Source organism: Bubalus kerabau, unplaced genomic scaffold, assembly GCF_029407905.1.
Source record: "Bubalus kerabau isolate K-KA32 ecotype Philippines breed swamp buffalo unplaced genomic scaffold, PCC_UOA_SB_1v2 scaffold_70, whole genome shotgun sequence".
Classification (NCBI taxonomy): Eukaryota; Metazoa; Chordata; class Mammalia; order Artiodactyla; family Bovidae; genus Bubalus; species Bubalus kerabau.
This window is the reverse complement of record NW_026577924.1, coordinates 1,096,969-1,117,502: the sequence shown is the minus strand read 5'-3', so window position 1 is coordinate 1,117,502 and position 20,534 is coordinate 1,096,969. Positions and strand designations below refer to the sequence as shown.

The following is a 20,534-nucleotide window of genomic DNA, read 5'->3' as shown; positions in this document are numbered from 1 at the left end:
AGGGATTAAAACCCATGACCCCTGCAGAAGGGTGGAGTCGTAACTACTGGGCCCCTGGGGAAGTCCACTCTTAACTTTAGACTGAACTGGCAGGATTCCAACGTGCCTTAGCATGTTTCCAGCTGTAGCGTGAGGCTGAAAGGAGCTATCGGGCCTGAAGTCAAGCATGAGGTTGAAAGTGCCCCTTTGGCCCTGCCCTACAGCTGCTGTTGGAGCACCTGGGGTTACTGGTTGCCCGGTACATTCCATCCTTCCGGATTACAGTGGGCAAGCGGCAGGCACAGTCCCCAGCTAACGTGACCAGCGAGGTGGAGGTGCTCAGGGCACTGAAACTGCTGTTTGAGCACCACAAGGCCCTGGACGAGAAGGTACCAGCCACCCATCCATCCTGGATTTGTACACTTAGTGCCTTGTTTTGACCTCACCGAGTGCCTGGAAGTGCTGTGTTCCTTCCCTCTCAAAACAGGGCTAAGGCTTCCTTTCCCCCTTAGGGACTCTCCTACGGCTCTCTAAGCCATGAGGAAGACCTGACTAAGGTGATTGCACTCAGGAAGTCATAGAAAAGCAGTCACAGGAGGAGAGCCAGTTGAAGGAGCGCCTGGCAGCCCTCTCTTTCCACGTTACAGATCTGGAGGAAGACCTGGACACGGCCAGGAAGGACCTCCTCAAGTCTAAGGACAGGAACACGAAACTGCAGTGGGACATCCGCGAAGTGAGTGACGGCGGTCGTGTCTGCCTGAGGTGGACTGTGGGTCCCTTCTTCTCCCGGTGATCTCAGCCTTGGGATGGCTGCGTGAGTAAGAGCAGAGCACTGCAGAGACCACAACTGGCTGCCTCCCCACCTCTGCGTCGAGCTCTCTGGGGTAGAAGAGGCCTGGTCCAGGCAGTCCGTTGGCAGTGGACCAACACGAGGGCAGCCCTGGCACTGTGCTGCACCCTGGGTGTGGACTCCTCCTTTCCACAAGTTCTAGGGGGCCCAGTGTGCTCCTTTTGTAAAAAGTCATTCATCCATTCATTCATTTCTTGGCGTATAGTGGCTTTACACTGCTATGCCAATTTCTGCTGTACAGCAAAGTGAATCAATCATCTATCTATCTATCTATCTATCTGCCTCTCTTTTAGATTTCCTGCCCATTTACTTCACCACAGAGCACTGAGTAGACTTCCCTGTGCTGTACACTAGGTCCTTACTCATGGGCTTTATGTGTAGTATCAGTACTGTATATATGTCAACCCCAGTCTCCCAGTTCATCCCCGCCTCCACCTGCCTGTTGAATGCTGAAATTTCCTTCTGATTCCCTCAGACGAGTCTGGTGACATCTGTGGAGCCCGTTCTCTCAGAGAGATGGGAGCATGCTGTGTGGGCTCTGCTGAGGCAGCTTGCCTGGCCATCTTCTCTAGTTTTCTGAGGTTCCGCTCCTTGAAGGGATGTGTGCCAGTGATACCGGCAGTCAGACAAGTCGTGGCGTCTGCTCACCCTGGGATCCTCAGGCCCGAGCTGTGTGACCGTGTGGAATCATAATGTTTCTGGCGGTCGTGTCTGCGGGGGTCATGATTTATGAGAAACATCCCGGGGATGTGGCGCTGCTGGGGGAATCGTCCCCACTGCCAGCCAGCCAGCCAGCCAGCCACCCTGTCCTTCTGGTGGGGAAGTGTTGCCCCGCGCTGCCAGTGGGCAGTGGCTGGGGATGGAGAGTCAGGCGGGGTTGTGCTGGCGCGGCTGTTGGGAGCGTTGCCCGGAGCCCCGTGAGCAGCTGTGGGGCCGTCCGTTGGTGGGCCGCCTGCGGTGTCAGGCGCGCTCGCAAACCCTCCCAGAGCAGGGTCACTAACAGCCGCCAGGGGGCGCCCTTCGCCCGTGATATTCCTCTTCAGGCTTGGTTTCTCCTCTCCCCTGGCATCTCTACTGTCCGTCCCAGGTTGGCCTTGTAGTCCGACCTTTCGTCTTCGGAAGCTCTGCCTCTAAGGAGGCTAAACGGTTCGAACTTCCCTCCCAGCTTAGGAAGGTAGAATGTGTGCCTCGCGCGTCCCGCACTTGGCGCTGCCTGCTGCCTGTGCTGGCTTGCCACAGGCAGTCCGAAGAGGGGGCGCAGCGGCCGCGGTTGCAGGGCCGGGGCAGAGGGAGTACGTCTCCTCTCACGAGCCGGTCACCAGCACCCTCCGTGATCCAGGCGTCACACACAAAGCCACACAGGCTGCGTGAGCAGGCACGCGGGCATGCCCCCCACGAGCCCGGGGCCCGTGGTCCGCACAGAGCATGGCCCACTTGCCGCCCGTACAGTCACAGCCCGCGTGCCGTCAGGACAGGGTCGTTGCGAGCGGAGCTGAAGCTGTTCTTGGCCAACAGGTGGGAGAGAGTCACGGCAGCATCGAGGATAGGCTGTACCAGATGGAGGCCCAACTGGAGGAGAAGAACAAGGAGCTGCAGCGGGTGCCTGTGCTGATGGGGAGGCAGCGTCTGGGCGGGAGATGAGGCTTGGGTGGGGGCCAGTGCTGCCTTTCTTCGCTGCTCCCGTCTCTGCCTCCAAGTGTGTGCCTGTGTGGCCCCATCTGCTGATCTGGGCACCCACCTCCTCGGGAGCAGGGCCAGAGGTGGTCGCCCATAGGCAGTGGGCAGGAGCCAGGGCTTCCCCACATTCAAAGAGGCTGCTTGTTGCTCTGACCAGTCAGTCCGGGGAGCTGCCTGGGATACAGGTGGACCTCACGACTGCCCCTCAGACAAACCTGGGGTGCCAGCCCGGGGCCCATGAAACTGAAGGCATGGCGCCCAGGTGTGGAGCCTGCTTGCCTCGGACGTGGCGCTGGAGTCCCACATGCCAAACCGCTGGTCCAGACACGGTGTGTGTGTAGGATGGCTGCCTCTAGACAGGAGAAGCGCAGTTGCGCTGCGACAGAAGGCGCGTCAGGAAAGGGTGATGGTGGAGGCTCGCGTCACCGAGTCCTGAGAGAGGTTTCCTGGAAAGGTTGGCCACACGGCGATACAGACCATTCAGGAAATGGAGTGGGGATCCTGGGTCCAGCCTCACATGTCAGTACTGTCCCCACTATGCCTGTGTTCTTGGGCCTGGACTGCAGAGCCTCAAAGATGGACTCCCAGGGGGCAATGGTTCTGACTCCCATAGTGAGCTCTGTGGTGAGGCGCCCTCCCGGCTTAGGCAGAGAGCTCAATGGCTCCCGATCAGGGGTGCTCTTCCTTACTTTCAGAACTGCTATTCAGAGGCTGTTGAGATCAGGATGCTGTTTATGACTAAGCCAATTCAAAGTCAACTTTTGTTTTGCTTTAAAAATCTTTGAATGCCAATGCCTTATTGTGGAAGCTGTGACAGGTTTTGTTTCCTTGGGCTCAAAAATCACTGCAGACGGTGACTGCAGCCATGAGATTAAAAAATGCTTGCTCCTTGGAAAGCCATGACAAGACATAGACAGCATATTGAAAAGTAGAGACATCACTTTGCCGACAAAGATCCATATAGTCAAAGCTATGGTTTTTCCAGTAGTCACGGATGGGTGTGAGAATTGGACCATAAAGAAGGCTGAGCCCTGAAGAACTGATGCTTTCGAATTGTGTTGCTGGAGAAGACTCTGTTCTAACAGAAAATAAACTGTTTTTAAATGTATTATAATGGAAAATTTCAAACAGGCACAAAAGTGGATGGAGTAGTATAATAAATACCCATGACCCGTCAATTAGTCTCAGCAATTTTTAACACAAAGCCCATCTCAAATAGATCATTCTTCTGTCTTCTCTCCATTTTTTTTTATACGGTAGGTTCTAAAACAGCTTTTTAAACCTTGAAATTGATGCTCATTTTATAAAACACAGCCTTGCCAACTTTGTTATTACTTTAAAAATTGCTTGAGGTAATTATTTCCAGTTTTTTAATATGAATTTTCATATTGGAAAAGACCCTGATGCTGGGAAAGATTGAAGGCAGGAAGAGAGTGGATGACAGAGGATGAGATGGTTGGACGGCATCACCAACTCAATGGACATGAGTTTGAGCAGATGCTTAGCAATAGTCGAGTTACATTTTCCTTATGGCTAATCCACTGCTGTAACACGTATAGCATTTCTGGTTTTGAACACTGAATGTGTTTGCATTATAGTTGGGTTTAGAGTGTGTGGCCATTATGTGTGGTTCAGAATTCTGAGTAGTCCTTTCTGGGATCACCCGAAAGCTGAGACAAAGCATGAGCCCTTCACGTGGACTGTGCTGTGCATCAGGAAGATAATACGAGCCACCTACACAATCTAAAATTTCCTAAAACCCATCGGGCTACTTGACATCCTTCTTTCACTGTGAGTCTTGAAATCTTCTGTGTGAATTCCACATCTAGTGTTGCACCAGCCTGTCTGACGTGCCCAGGGGCGGCACGAGGCGAGTGACTGCCATGGCCGACAGCACAGAGCTGCCAGGTTGAGTCGAGTGACTCGGAAACTTGGCCCGTTTGACTTGTTTTACCCCATGAGGAAGTGAAGTGGGCGTAGAGGAATGAATGTGAGGAATGCCCAGGAATGCAGGTGAGCTCCATGGAGACCGTTTAGAGCAATGAGAGGAGTGAGGGCAATAGAGTGAGTCGTGTCCCCCTGACCCGAACCCCCGCCTGAAGTCCAGCTTCTCTCTACAGACTTCGTCGTTGTTAATGGCTTGCCATGTTTCCTCCAGAGAAACCTTTTCTACACCTGAGATGGAACTTCCTCCTCATTATGGTTTATGGGTGAATATTGTTCTGAGTGTTTATATTTTCTAGGGACACCTAGAGAACATTTTCTCAGAATTAAAATGTTGGGAGTTGATACCTCCTCACGTAACCTGTTCTGCACATTTCGGTGCAAGTCATTTTGCATCCGGAAAGCAAGCGGTGCAGGCTGTGTCATTTGCTGTTTCGTAGGACCAGCTGATTCTAAACCTGGAAACCCTGAGAGCTGAAGTGGACCAGACGAGACTGCGAGGGGCTCCCTTCCACCACAGGTAGGCTGCTCCCCCGGGCAGCTCCCCTCAGCGCTGTCGAGTGTGACAAGGGCCTGTCTGGTGTGTGGACAGTATGACTGGGTGTTGCTCATGGTCGCACCTCAAGGAGCCTGTAGCTTTGTGGCCAGCGAGAGGGAAGAGACAAGCATCGTTCCTTAGGGTCAAACTTGGTACCATGGAGTGGTAGTCACAGGATTGAGAACACTCAAAACCACAGGCAGAGGTTTGGAAGTGTGGGGGCGATCAGTTGATATTTGGGCGTATTCATTTGAGGGGCCTGACAGACTGTGACACTGATGTTTCTGAAGAGTCGCAGAAGGTTAATGACCTGTAGTCATTTTTACATGAATGGAGACTGAGACATGACTTGCCGTTGACTGTGGTGGGAGGAATCACCTGGCTTGTGAATGAGGCGAGCAGATTACTGAGCATTCTGATTTTTTCTTACTTGTTGTTCTAGGGGCGATAATTCTTATTAAGTATTTAAATGTTTCTTTGGCTTCTTAATGGAAAATGGTCACAAGTGAGAGATAAACTTTAGCAAAGGTCATTAAGTGCTTAACTGGTGACATTCATTCATCTGTAGGAAATCGACTACTGCTTGAAGCCTGACTTAGGAGACAGTTTGGAGCCCATATGCATATTTCTGTGTTTGTGTGCTTAGGGGATCCTCGAAGTCCAGGGCCCCAACCCAGCTTTCTTCTAGAGTAAGGGGATATCATTTGAGACAAAGGCAGAGCCAGAAACTGGCAGGTGGAGTCCGAAACCACAGTGGGTGGAGTTCAAGGAGAGCCCGTGCCCTGCAGAACGGATAGGGGACATGGCCGGACTTGCTGGTAGAGCTCCCCCAAGGTGAGGGGCTGGTGCTGTCAGAAATGGGGAACCCCTGCTCCCGGGGTGGACAAGGTGAGTGTGAGGCGGACTGTGTAGACAGTGGAGAAAGAGGAGGTGGACATGCCCTCCTGCTCTTGGGGGTTTTTGGGTAAAGAGGAGGGCCCGGGTGCCAGGACCCGAGGCCTGGCATGGTTGGGGGGCTCAGATGGAGAAGCCTGGGGCCTGGTCACCAGTCCCCTGTGTGTCAGTGAGAGTGAGAGATGAGAAGAGGAAGCAATGGGCCACAGCGGCTGGTGCGAGGGAGGGGTGTCTCCAGGAGGCAGCTCTCGAGGGGTCATGGCAGTGACTTAGCAGCACAGGTGGGGCCTCGGAGTGGGGCTTGTGGGCACTGTGGGCTGGGTGGGGGGCACTATGCTGGCTCAGGAGAAAGGGAGTGGGGACTGAAAACCTGGCTCACAGGCAGGGCAGGCACGGCGTATTTGGTGGGACCTCCCAGAGGAATTGGTCACCTTGTCTCTGAAACCTTCTCCTGGAGATCAGAGCAGGCGCAGGCCGAAGAGGAGGTGGGGTGCCAAGGAGAAAGCAGAGCAGGTGCAGGCCCCGCCCTGGGACCTGAGGGTGGGTTCTGGGGCGACCGTGGACGCCCCATCCCAGACAGCCGATCCTGTCCTAGTCAGCTCCACACCCTCGCATCAGCGCTGCCTTCCCCACATACAGAAGTTTTCCAGCTGGTGGGGCTGAGCCCTCAGTGTATGTGGGGCAGTGGGCAGCCTGTTGCTGTTGGAGCCAGGAGGGCCCTCCCAGGGGCCCTTTTGCTGTGAAATTGCCGATCTTCCAAATGGACAGGCTCTGGCTCGACTGACAGAGTGAACTCTTTTCTTCTAACAGTGGTATTCTTTCCCGTGTGTTTCAGCCGACTGCCGGGGTCCAGCCCCGGTGGATCCAGGGAATTCGAAGCGGGGACGGCGTCAGCGAGGATCAGGAAACAACTGCTTAATTAAACTTTAATTAAGGATATAGAGTAATAGAATAAGGATAGCTCAGTGAGGAAATTCAGTGGAGAAAAGAGGCTGAAATAAGAATAGCTCAGTGAGGAAATTCAGTGGAGAAAAGAGGCTGAATAATTCAGCCAGAAGATGAGAGGAAAAACGACATGGGGAGACCAAGTTTTGGTGAACAAGGCCCGCACTTTATTTTCCAAAGTAGTTTTTATACCTTAAGTTATGCATAGAGGATAATGGGGGAAGGGGTAGAGTCATGCAGCAAGCCAGGCTTTCTTCCTGCAAACTTATCATATGCAAAAGCTTAGGTGATTTGCATCATCTTCTGGCCCGGAGGCCTGTTAACATTTTAAGACCCTTTCTTCAGAAGGCTTATTTTTCTCTAAAGGTGATTGGTCAGGAGCCACCCTCCAAAAGCATTAAAGTTGCATTCCTACAGAGCAAAGGTGTGGTGGGCTATAACAAGAAAAAGAATTAACTCAAGGGTCCCAGGTTACAAACATTAAAGCTACTACTTACACCAATTTTATTAATCAATACACTGCCAGGGACACAGCAGGTAAGGGATATGGAAACTTAGCAGCAAACATTGGCCCAACAAGTGAAAATCCCTTCACCAAATACAATTTCTAATCAATCTTGTAACTGCTCAAAGGAATCTGTGTTTAGACAGTTTAGAACATCTCATGCCTCTCACAGTTGGGAGGCTCTGAGCAATCACATGTGGCCGGAAAAACCTATTCAGGCAGGCTAGAGGATTTCCAAAGGAGTTTGTAGGTTGAAACACTGTCACACCCAGGAATTGTTAACTGGAGCTGTAAGCCAACTCTTTTTTCAGAGAGAGGTAGTGGGGGACAGCCCCCCGTAAAGTCAGAGGTGCAGGTGAAAGCACAAAGCAGAAAGTAGGCAGACTCTGGTTTTGGGGGGTAGATGCTCGAGAATTTCCAGGGGGACTCCTGAGGCTCGATCCCGCCTTTGTGTATGCCGAGCCTCCTTCCTCATGACCTTTGTCATGGGTGGAGCTCCTCACGCTGGCTCCCGGCAGTGATAGAATTCCAGTTGAGCTATTCCAGATCCTGAAAGATGATGCTGTGGAAAGTGCTGCACTCAATATGCAATATGCACTCAATATGCAATATGCCGGCTCCCGGCATCTCCCCCTTTTTTATTTCTTAAAACAGCCAGATGCAGCTCAGTCACAAGCTTCTGAATGTTCTGCCGAAGAATCCTGACAATACAAGGAAAAATGATTATGAGAAGATTAGACAGAATGTTTTTTTCCAGAAATAAAGTTATAGAAGGTGTGAAAAAAGTCATTAGCTGCTCCAGCGGCGGTAAAATCCAGTCGAGAGTGTTCCAGGGTCTGTATTTGATTATGAAGTTTCCCTAAGTCCAGGCCAATGTCAGAGCTGTTCCAAACACCTGAGATATGATTTTTTATTTTCTCCCATTCATAATCTGTCTCATTTACCTTTAAAGATGTCACACATATCCACCGCTAATCAGCGTGGCAAGACAAAGCCATTTTCACTTTTAAAGCCTGTAACTCAGTCCCAATATGCATTATTGCCTCTTTTAAGGCGTCTACTCTCATCTCTAATTTCCTATCTATAGCTTCCTGTGTTGCTAGAGTTAAAGAAACATTTTTAGACATGGTATCAACATATTGGGCAGTATGCACTTGTTGAGTCAATGATATTGCTGCTACTAAAGCTGCTATTAAAGCTGATATTCCTAAAATAAGTAGACCCACAAACTGTCACGATCGCATTAAATCCTGTAGTTGTTGTAATACAGCAAGATCAAAATTATCATATCAATAAGTGGTTACATCATAAGATAAGGTGGACGTTGTAATACTACAAAGGAGCAAACATTATATTGAGGGTTTAAACAAGATGAGAGCATGCATTGTTCACAAGTCACTACATTGGGTCCACCAGTGAAAGTCATATGTAGATTAAGTTTTCCAGAATCGTTGGTAAAGAGAAAAACATAAGAAGAGGGTAGACAAGCCAAAACAGAATAAGTAGAATTATTTTTTGGCTGGAGTTCGCGCTGCAGCAGCCCTGTCGGTCTCGCCGGGATCTCAATGTTTATCTTGCCTCCCCTTCTAGCGGGCTCCTCTTTTGTGATCGAAGCAGTGGGGGAACTGGATGTCTGGGGGACTGCAACATGGCGAATCAGCCTGTCCCGGATGTAAATTGGAGAATCTGCATCCTGTGGAAAAATACAAGCACATCCTCGACCGCTAGTTAATAATGGGTCAGGACCCTTCCATTGTCCTGAGAGGAGGTCCTTCCATTTGACTAATGGTTTTGCATTTAATTGCTCCAGGCACCAATGACAAAGCACTGCAGTAGTTCCAGCCAGATCAGTATTTAGAATATTTATTATGAAAAGAGCATGTTGCAAGATTTGATGGGGAGAGCTATACTTAAACTCCCCTTCTTTTAATTTTTGAATTTGGATTTTTAATGTTTGATGTGCTCTTTCCACAATGGCTTGTCCCTGTGGATAATAAGGGATGCCTGTATTATGTTTAATTTGAAACTTTATACAAAATTCCTGAAAAGACTTAGAAGTGTAAGCAGGAGCACTGTCAGTTTTCAGAGCTTTTGGCAGGCCCAAATATGAAAAACAAGTAAAGAGATGTTGTATCACATCTTTAACTGCCTCTCCGGTACAAGCAGTTGCAATAATAACATGAGAAAAGGTATCTACAGTTACATGAACAAAGGACAGTTTTCCAAATGAAGAAACATGAGTTACATCCATTTGCCAGAGTTCGTTAGGTTTGAGACCATGAGGATTAACTCCCATAGGTAGACTATTAGAAACAGTAGGGCAGTGTAAGCAAGAACGCACAATCTCTCGAGCAGTCTCTCTGGGAACTTGGAATTGATACCTTAAGGCAGTAGCGTATTGATGATGAAGTGAGTGAGAGGCTCTGGCCTCCTCGATCACAGCAGCCACTGTATTTCTGGTTAACAAGTCAGCCAAATCATTAAAGGCATTTAAAGGGCCGGGCAATCCGGAATGAGCCCAAATGTGTCCAGTGAAAAATATTTTATTTCTTTTCCAAATTTGTTGTTGTAATTTAGTTAACAAATGAAATATGGTAGTTTTATTTTCAGGCAAAACCGCAGTTTCAATATGTGGAAACAACCTGACAATATACTGAGAATCAGAATAAAGGTTAAATTCCTCATCTGCAAACATAGCAAAAGCCTCTATGACTGCTGTTATTTCAGCTCTTTGAGCTGAAGTTTCCTGTGTTTCTAAAACCTTTTGGTGATTTTTAGTCACTATGGAAGCTTTACTATTTGCTAACCTGTCAGTAAAGGCTATCTGAGCATTTGGAATAGGAGACTGTTTACATCTGACAGGAAAAATAACTGGATGTCTGGATATAAAATTCAGCAAAACATGCGAAGGTAAATGATGCAGAATTTGACCACAATAATTTCCTACGGCAATCTGCCAGTCCTCATCAAACATTAGAAGAGCATCAAGTTGTTCTTTATTATATGGAATTACAATTTCTGATGGCTCTTTAACAAGTAATTTAATGTTCCGCTTTTTTCCTTTAGTATCAAAGTAGCTATCAATCCTGGATAAGAAGCCGCTACTTTTTTAGTTTGAGCGGGAAGATGGACCCACTCTAGGGGGCCGTTTTGCCATAAAACCAATTTTTTGTCTGGTTACCCAAATTACACCTATGGGGGTTTTATGGCAAAGGAATTGTCAAGCAGTTGTCAGTTTAATTTTTAAAATTTACGTTTTAACAACATAAATTTAGAGATATGTTAATTTAGGTCTAATGCTTAGTTTAGGTCTCTGTATAAATTTAAATAATAAATGTATAACCTCCTTATCTCATTTTAGTATACAGATATACCTAAATGCAAAATGTATTTATATAGTTTATACTTGTTGCCATATAATATATATAAATCGATATACTTGAATTAATCTTTATAATTAATATATTAATTAATATATATATTACAGCAATACAACACGTACACAGCTAATACCAACCAACACAAACCAATGTACTGCAATAATACATGTCACACATATATAATTATACAGTATATAGAACATATATCATCACAGCACATCAATCTATACCAATTAATATCAGCCACACACACACATTATATTACTGCAATATACATTTAATTATACAGTATATATATAATATGCATATATAGCATACATATTAATTTATATACAAATTAATTAAGTATAGATCTATAAATAGAATTAGGTATACCTTTATTTATATTTTATTTATACCCATACCTAATTAGGCAAACTGTAATTATGCAAATATATTTATATTATGTATTTATAACAACATATAAAGTCTTGTTAATTGTACCTCCTGTTGATAACTAAGAAACTGAGAAAACTCCTTCTCTGAATATCTCTTATTTGAGATAGCATGTCCCTCCCCCATAGGGTAAAGGGGAGCGTAGGAACTACATAGGGTTGGAAAGCTCCACAGGTATCCTCAAACTGCCAATCTAACATTTTTGAACTTTTAACTACTGTGGGGGCTTGAGGGCAAATGAAACAAAATTTGACCCCTGAAATCTATCAGGGCAACTTGCCAATTATCACTATTTTGTAAAAGACTTGCAGTTGATCCTTATTGAGTGAAATGATTATATTTGCTACTTCTTTTCTAAAAAGTTCCACACTTTTTTCCTCTTTTTATAATTAATTGTGCCACCGAGCTGGGATAAGATAAAACTATTTTTCTTGGAGTCACTGGTAGATGGAACCAATGGGCCTTTTTGTCACAAGCACCTTGTAGGTGTATGTTTTGTGGCAAGAATAATTTAATCTCATCTTTTGGTAATATTAATCCTAATTAACTGATCATTTAAAGTCTCATCTACTTTAACAAGAGCCGATTCTGTCTCATTAGTCAACTTTCTCTTAGAACTGGAATTAGGATCGCTTTTTAAGCAATCAAACAAAGGCTTTAAATCTGCAGTAGTCAGTTTTAAATGTAGGCGTATCCAATTAATGTCCCCTAATAATTTTTGGAAATCATTTAAAGTTAGTAAACAATCTCTCCGCAGCTTCAAAGGGGCATTATCAGTTTTTAAAACTTTTGGCAGACCTAAATATGAGAAGCAAGTAAAGAGGTGTTGCACAACATCTTTATAAGTTTCTCCAGTTATCATTTTGTAACCTAAATCTGGTCTATAGCTTTTTAGATAACAAGCAACCATTTAATCTTTGCTTGAATACTTCCAGCAACGGGGAACTCACTACTCTTCAAGGTTTTAAACTCTCCCTCACCTTTTTCTCTACAGCATTCCCACCCTGCATACCACTTTCTCTAATCCTACCAACTCATTTTCAGTAGTATGTGTTGGCCAGGAGCTGGGTCAGTCTTTCCCAGAAATGTTAAGAGACGTCTGTTCCTGTGTCTAATAGCCCTGACATTTTATTTTCTTGAATTAAAAGATCTTTTAAAGGCCTTGGAGCTGTAATTTCCTGCACCCAAAAGGCTAGATCACTAGATCTAAACGCTCTGTGGCTCTTAGCTTGAGAAGTCAAATTTTTTCCTGTCTGATAAGGTAAAAGCAAAAACTGTGTTATTCTTTGACCTTTATTAATTTGCACAGTTTTGGTAGGCGGCGAGATCAAAACTTTAATTTCTCCAATATAATCAGAATCTACCACACCATACACCACCAAAATTTCTTGAAAAGAAAGCCAGCTACGCCCTAGCACCAGTCCTACAATGCCCTCAGGCAGGGGCCCAGCCACTCCCATTGGAATCGGGGCATGTGAGGGGTTAATATTGTTGCTAAATCCCCTTAGCCTGGGTGAGACCCCCCTGAGGGGGTTTTCTCCAAGGAGCACGCTCTGCATATTGTGCACGCAATCTATTTTAAAAGCTCCACTGTTCAAAAACTTTTTATCTTCCTCAGGCTTAGGCAACACTTTGAGAGGCTTTGGGGGCAAAGTGGGGAACTCTTGAGCCCTGAAAGGCGCAAACGGAGGTGGCGGCGATGGCCTTAAATCAGAAAGTGGTGGATAAGTTTTTGTGTTTTTTTTTTTTAAAGGTTTGCGCAGAGCGGGAGGGAGCTCGCCAGGGCACAAAGCAGAAAGTAGGCAGACTCTGGTTTTGGGGGGTAGATGCTCGAGAATTTCCAGGGGGACTCCTGAGGCTCGATCCCGCCTTTGTGTATGCCGAGCCTCCTTCCTCATGACCTTTGTCATGGGTGGAGCTCCTCACGCTGGCTCCCGGCAGTGATAGAATTCCAGTTGAGCTATTCCAGATCCTGAAAGATGATGCTGTGGAAAGTGCTGCACTCAATATGCAATATGCACTCAATATGCAATATGCCGGCTCCCGGCAGCCGACCCTACTTGGGCAGTGCCCCAAACCTCAGATTCCCTGTGGCGGACAGGCCGGCAGACTCCTCGGGCAACAGGGCGCTGCTGCGGTGCCCCCCAGAAAGGCCAGCTGGCAGCGCTGCAGAACGAGCCATCCAAGGCAAGGACCCCGCCGCCCCCTTCCCATCCCTGGTGGGCACCTTGTGAGGCACCTGCCCCCTCACACTGTGGTCCTGAGGTGGGTTTGGAACAAAGCACTGATAGATCGCTTTACATTTTCCCATTTTCCTTTTTCTGGCTAAGAGTTTGCTTTTAAGGCATGCTTTTTTTTCTTAACCAATTTTGATAATTTGTGGCCTACTGTGAGGCTCAGCATGGTACTAATTAGCACAGTTTTGAAATCGTCCTACGAGTAAATGGATACACATATCCATCAGCTTATAGTGAGAAGAATTCTCATTGGAAGTTTAAGTGCCTTTATCTTTTCACCTCATTCATGGCATGTATTTGTTCATACATGTCTGTGTTTTGAGCTTCTATATTGTTGAACAGTTAGTTTGGGCCAGACATGGTCAGAAGTAGGACTCCAACAGTGAATTAAAAACTGTGTGTGTTCTTTATCCACTGCTATGTAATGGATCACGGCAAACTTAGTGACTTCCCAGGGAGCAGCTCACAGTCCACAGTGCCTGTGCATTGTAGCAGGCGGGCCTGGTTCAGGGCCTCCTGAGGGCACAGACAGCCTGGATGGCAGGCTTTCAGACTCACCTGGCTGCTGGGGACAGGCCCAGGTCCCTGCTGGGTGGACCTCTTCATGGCCTGGCTTTCCTTGGAACACCCTCTGAGAGCAAGATTGTGGGGTGTAGCCCGGGGCCTTTCGCTCCCCAGTCTCGAAGCCACACACCTTCACTTCTGTTTGCGAGAGTGAGCTGCAAAGTCCTGCCTCGCTCAGGGCCTGAGCAGGAGTCGCCCCTTCTGCCTCTTGAAAGGAGGAGGATGGAAGAATTTGTGGACCCCTTTTTAAGCCCGTTGCAGCCTGTCGAACAGTAATGAGCAGGGAAAGGAGACCAGAGTGCCCGAGTTGTCTGAGGAGGAGGGGATGATTGTGTGTGAAGAGTGGCCAGTGAGGTGACACCAGGAGGATGACCTTGAACCAGAGACCAGGAGGCAGGAAAAGAAGTAGCCACTCGGAGATAGAAAAAGGGTCATGTCAACTAGCAGGGAGAAGGGAGAGAGCGGGCCGCATCAGGGAGGAGCCCGGGCTCAGGCCTCAGCAGCTCGAGGCCGGAGCCTGTTTCCTGAGGTGAGGAGGGCTGCCGGGGCGGGGAGCTAAGAGCCGGGCCTCAGCCCTGTTGAGGTGGACGAGCCCATGGGATGTCCAGGGGACGTGTCAGGAGAGCAGCTGAGTGTTCCGGCCTGCATCCAGGAGAGGACTCACTCAGCTCAGGGTGGACTGAGGTCATGGGCATACAGATGGCATTTAAAGGTACGAGCACGGTAAAGTCACCAGGCGGGTGCTGGTGGAGAGAGATGGGGTGCAAGGGTAGAGCCGTGGGGTGCCCCACATTCCAAGGTTGAGAAGGGGTGCAAGGGACTGAGGAATAACCCCAGGGAGGGTGGGGCCTGGAGCCCAGGGAGAGACATGCTGGGGCAGGCGTGGGGGAGGGCAACGGGGAGGGGGGTTTGGTAACGTGGGTTCCTAGAGCCCCCAGGGAGCTGCCCTGCAGGGCGGGGCACACTGCCTGCTGGCAGAGACTTGGAGACTGGGTGGGGAGGGGGACCGTAGAGGCTGCTCCCAGGGAGCTTTCAGAGACCCGCAGTGGGCGCTGCAGGGAGCCCTGGACGAGGAATCTGCTGGTTCCCCTTGGTTGATCAGAAGGCAAGAGAAGGGAGAGGACGTGCTGACTGGGCTGATGGGGGTGAACTCATAGGCAGCTGGTTCTCTGGAGTGGAGCAGGAATGATGGCAGGTGGTCCTGGAGCCAGTGATGGGGTGGCCCCGCCCTGGGGCGGGGTCGTGATGAAGACAGGAGGCGAGGGTGCTGGCCATAGGGGACAGGGAGCCAACAAGCCAGCACCTCAAGGCTGCCCTTCGGTTGCTTTGAGGTCATGTCTGGGAAAAGAAGACAGGACCTGGGTTGAGATTGTGGCAGGGGGGAGATTTGCAGAGAGAAGGGTGTGAGGTGTGAGAATGGGAGGCCAGCACGGGGCACTGTGGGCACTGCCCTGTGTGCCTCTGATGACAGAGCCGCCCTTGTGGTGCGAGGGGCCGTCCCCCAGAACAGCCCGAGGGCCTGTGCCCTGAGAGGAGAGCCACAGTGGGGCTGGCCCTCCCATCCCCTGGCTGCCCCTGCTCGATCCTGTCTGTGGGTGTTCAGACCAGCCTGGGAAACGGAGGATGGCACTCTCCAGTGAACAAGGACCAGTGATGACCACTGAAGGGGACCCAGCGGCTACCGAGCTGAAGGGTTCTTTTTTCCTATTTTCCTCCAGCCTGGCTGATGGAGGCATGGATGTATTTTTGTAATTTATGGTTTCTGTCTCTGACTCCATCAGCACACCCGTGTGAAAAACCTCATAGGATTGCCTGCCGTCCACGATGAGACCTGAGTGTCACCAGGCCATATAGGAACTGGATTCTTGCCCTGCCCGTTTCTTCAGTCCTGCTCGCTTAAGAGATAGCAGTATCTCATGAGCATGGCACATTTATCCACAGTCAGGGCTTCCATGTAAAATTGGGTTCAGTTCCTGATAGACTTGAGCTGCCCTGAATGTCGCTGACGAGACCTGGTCCTCTCGTGCCCAGGTGCAGACCCCAAAGGAGCAGGACTGGGAGCACACGCAGCAAGCCAGCGTGCTGGCCGACGTGGCCCAGGCGTTCAAGAGTGACGTGGGCATGTCTGACGGTGAGGGCGACAGGGTCACCCTCTTCAGCTTGGCCACTCAACTGTCACCCAGCGGGCAGGCCGATGCCAAGACTCTGACTGTGTTGCTTCAGGAGCAGCTGGACGCCATCAACGAAGAGATCTGGTGGGTGATCGCGAACTCAGGTCCCCAGAAACTCGGTTTCTCTGAGGAGCTGTCTTCTCCTAGGGACACCTGAGTGTTCCATAGTAAGAAACCTGACCTCAGGTCTGCTTCAAGAATTTTCAGTTTTGAGATGGCCCTTGATTACAGAGCTCGGTCAGCCGGGGCGTTCTGTCCACGGTGTGGTGTCAGAACTCTGTGGGGGGGGGCATTGTGGGGTGTCCCCCCTCAGCTCTGAGCCCCAAGGTAGGTGAGGTGCCGAGGCGGTGTCCCCTGCGGCCCATGCACCTTCCTGTGTCCCTCAGAGCCCCCCACGTTCTGCTGAAAAGCCACCTGGTGAAAGCTGAGGTTTTGGGGTTGGCAAATTCCCACTCAGATCTGCCTTTTCCTTTTTAACTTAATGTAGTATGAAGATTGGCTTGTTGTAAGACAGTGGTCCAAGGACATGTGTTTGAGTTTTTCTCATCTCATCAGTATATTTAAGATGTTTTCTTTAGACACCGTCTTGGCAGTTATAACAATTTTCAAAATGGGATAGAATCCAAAGGCCCGCCTGGTGGTAAGCAGGGGGCCTTGGGTCTGGGTGCAGCTGGGTGGCTGGGGGCCCCGAGACCGCCTGATGCCACACCCGCACAGCTATGCCCGTGTCCCGAGTCCATGTTCAGAGTGGCCGCAGGCCGGTGACCCTGCACAGGACCAGACAGAGTGGCTGCTCAGACTGTTCTCGTCACGTCAGCCCAGGCCAAGGTGCCCGTTTCTGTCGGCCGAGCGTGGGGGCTGGGGGAAAGGCAGGGGGTGAATGGGACAGCCAGCAAACGCAGGTGGTGCCCCTGCCCGTTTGACGCCGAGACACACAGCTTTGTGGGCCGTGTTTGAGCACAGATGAGCTCAGAAAGATGGTCTTTCCACGTTCCCGCAGGAAATATGGAACGGTTATATATTATTTTTATTTTACAGCAAGTTGTCGGGTAAAAGTGATTTTTCCTTATGCGACAAGTTGACTTGATGTAAATGGTCAATTCTGTCCTTCAAATTGTTATCAACAGTGAAAAACTTTCCAGATGTATGAGTAGAAGTGAAGCTGGAGAGTTTACTTCCTGTAAGAATCTTGTATTTTAATTTGAAAATCATTTTATTCGCATAATCGTATATTTAAACTGCTATATAAAAACATCCACCACACATTAGGGGAGAAGAGCAGAAACTGTGAATTCTAGGTTAATGCAGCACATTGACATGAATCCAGAAACTCACACAAAGCTGGTGGAGAACTTCATCGAGTGATGCATTTGTATATATACAACCTTAAAAAAAAAAATGATCAACTCAGCACTTCATCTGGTCTGGAGACTTGTGTTTAGAAACTGCAGCTTGTTTGTGAATTGCTGTTTTGATTATACAGAGTTCCTGATTCCCAGTGGAAAAGACTTGAGGCACTGACGTGCATCTCTGCCCTGAGAGCAGCGGAGGCAAGGGTTGTCAACTTGAGGTTTCTCTTCACAAGAAAGAGAGTTGCCACCGGGGCCCCTTCAGAATGTTAGAGTAAATAAGTGAAATCAAGCGTGAATGATCAGGGCCAGTTTGTAAGACTCAAGGCTAAGTTATTCTAAGTTTGAGAATATTCAAAAGAGGAAAGGTAGAACCTTTTGGCTGAGATGTTAATTGAGCAACTGTTTCTGGAATTTGCTAATCATGACACAGAATGCCAGCCCAAATTTATTGTCCAGACAGGTTCCTCTGCTGACAGAGGCAGGTGACGCCTTTTATTCTATTTTAGGTTGATCGAAGAAGAGAAGGAGAACACGGAGCAGCGGGCCGAGGAGACTGAGAGCAGGGAGGGCAGGGGGAGCTTAGGCAGCCTCCGTCGTTTTAAATCAGTGAGCTCCCTCAACCTGCTTCCCACCTCCTCGCATGCTGGCTCCTGCCCGCCCCTGCCCAAGGCCAGAAGGAGGCAGCAGAGCCTGGCGCAGGAGGGAGACCAGCTGGGCATCATGACTCTGGTATGTGACTGCCTCCTCCCTGCCGCATCCCTCCCCCAGCATGCTGTTTTTTGTTTGTTTTTTGTTTTTTCTCTTTATACCCAGAAGAAAATCAGGTACATTTGCTACGCTCAGAGGTCTAAAAGTTTTTAAACTGCCTCGTCTTTAATCATTCCACAATGGCACAGCGACAAATTAGTCTTGATATTTGGACCACCACTTAGCACGTCATCATGAACTCAGCCAGAGCCTGCCTCTGTAACGTTGGGCCTGGCCTTGTGCAGGGCACAGCAGCTGCAGGGAAGTTTCTGTTCTCAGGGAGCAGACAGCTTCGTGAAAGTAACCACAGGCAGCTCTCATGGCATGGGAAAGCCGTGCAGCAGATTTTCCACTGGGGATGCCTGGCTACAGGGTGCAGGGCATGCGGTGGGAACAAAACCAAGAATCTACACTGGTCTGCTTGCTGATGAACCTGGCCATGCACTCCGGCCAGCTCTGCATGTGAAACCAGGTTAAAAGCCCAGGGCCCCAGGGCCCCAGGGAAGACATCGGGCTGCCTCATTTTTCCGAGTCTAAAACTGGGATGACGACCTAGGGCTTTTGGTGACAAAGTGTGCAGCCCTAAAGCACATGTTCCAGCTTTCTTGCGTGTTTAGCTTAGGTGTTGTGAGTGCATTGCTGTTTACCCCATGAAATCACGTGTACAACACTCTGCTTTGTAACTGGACTTGTATTGTCTCTTTTTTCTGTTACCACCCATTTCATGTTAGCTGCATTGTTAGTCAGCTTATAATTAAATTAACCGTGAATCATTTTAGAGGCCTGTGAAGTGGTAACTAGTCCATTTTGTGGTCTTTTGACACTGTTTTTATAATTTGCATCATTGGCTAATTAGTTGATATTTAAAATTCTTTGACGATTTCTCTGTGGTTTCATGCTTGATTTCTTTCCGAATATTTATGAAAAGAACAGTTCTGTATGTTTTCCTTGCTGTTGGAGTTCTCTGACAGTGTGTCTGCTTTCATCATTGGTTTTGATTTCCTGTCTCATCCTGTTGTCTGCTTAGTCGTCGTCAATCCAGACCCCTCCCCCCAGCCCCGGAGGCTGTTGTTTACCCATCCATCTCCCCTCCCCCGTCCCCCCACTGCCTGTGGTCATAGCCATGCTGTGGTCCACAGCGTGAGTCCCCTTAGTCGGGTTTGTGCTTTGTCCTCATGTCTCATTAAATGGTGTTTTTCCCCCATAGCAGTAATTTGAATTGGTGTATCACTATGCAGTTACAGGAGAAGGCAATGGCAACCCACTCCAGTACTCTTGCCTGGAAAATCCCATGGACGGAGGAACCTGGTAGGCTGCAGTCCATGGGGTCACACAGAGTCGGACAGGACTGAAGGGACTTAGCAGCAGCAGCATGCAGTTATAAGCATAATGTAGATGGATCCTAAACTACATATTATGTGTAATTCATAAATGAGATTGTGCTTACATAAAGAAATGATCCTCTTAAGTGTAGAATTAATGGACTTTTAGCTATGCAAATGACACCACCCTTATGGCAGAAAGTGAAGAGGAACTAGAAAGCCTCTTGATGAAAGTGAAAAAGGAGAGTGAAACAGTTGGCTTAAAGCTCACCATTCAGAAAACTAAGATCATGGCATCTGGTTCCATCACTTCATGGGAAATAGATGGGGAAACAGTGTCAGACTTCATTTTTGCGGGCTCCAAAATCACGGCAGATGGTGATTGCAGCCATGAAATTAAAAAGACGCTTACTCCTTGGAAGGAAAGTTAATGACCAATCAAGATAGGGTATTAAAAAGCAGAGACATTACTTTGCCAACAAAGGTCCATCTAGTCAAGGCTATGGTTTTTCCAGTGGTCATGTATGGATATGAAAGTTGGGATGTGAAGAAAGCCGAGTGCCGAAGAATTGATGCTTTTGAGCTGTGGTGTTGCAGAAGACTCTTGAGAGTGAGTCCCTTGGACTGCAGGGAGATGCAACCAGTCCATTCTAAAGGAGATCAGTCCTGGGTGTTGATTGGAAGGACCGATGCTAAAGCTGAAACTCCAGTACTTTGGCCACCTCAAGTGAAGAGTTGACTCATTGGAAAAGACTCTGATGCTGGGAGGGATTGGGGGAAGGAGGAGAAGGGGATGACAGAGGATGAGATGGCTGGATGGCATCACCGACTCGATGGACATGAGTTTGGTTGAACTCCGAGAGTTGGTGATGGACAGGGGGGCCTGGTGTGCTGCGATTCATGGGGTCACAAAGAGTCGGACACGACAGAGCGACTGAACTGAACTGAACTGACACAATATCCTTTCTGTGTTGGTGCTTGTATTTAAGACTGT

The 20,534-nt window shown here is 48.5% G+C and overlaps 1 protein-coding gene across 2 annotated transcripts in view; it reads left to right on the top strand.

Moving 5' to 3' along the window:
* Positions 1–20,534, top strand: part of LOC129641031 (liprin-alpha-1-like) — a 106,239-nt gene that overhangs the window by 79,902 nt on the left and 5,803 nt on the right. Inside the window, exons 2-4 of one of the 2 annotated variants that reach the window (XM_055565885.1) lie at positions 4,891–4,970; positions 15,980–16,203; positions 17,978–18,200. In XM_055565885.1, coding sequence (XP_055421860.1) covers positions 16,070–16,203; positions 17,978–18,200 — 357 coding nt within the window. In that variant the 5' untranslated portion in view covers positions 4,891–4,970; positions 15,980–16,069. Of the gene's footprint in view, positions 1–4,890; positions 4,971–13,446; positions 14,478–15,979; positions 16,204–17,977; positions 18,201–20,534 lie in introns of those variants that run through there. The other variant, XM_055565884.1, reaches the window with a different exon arrangement.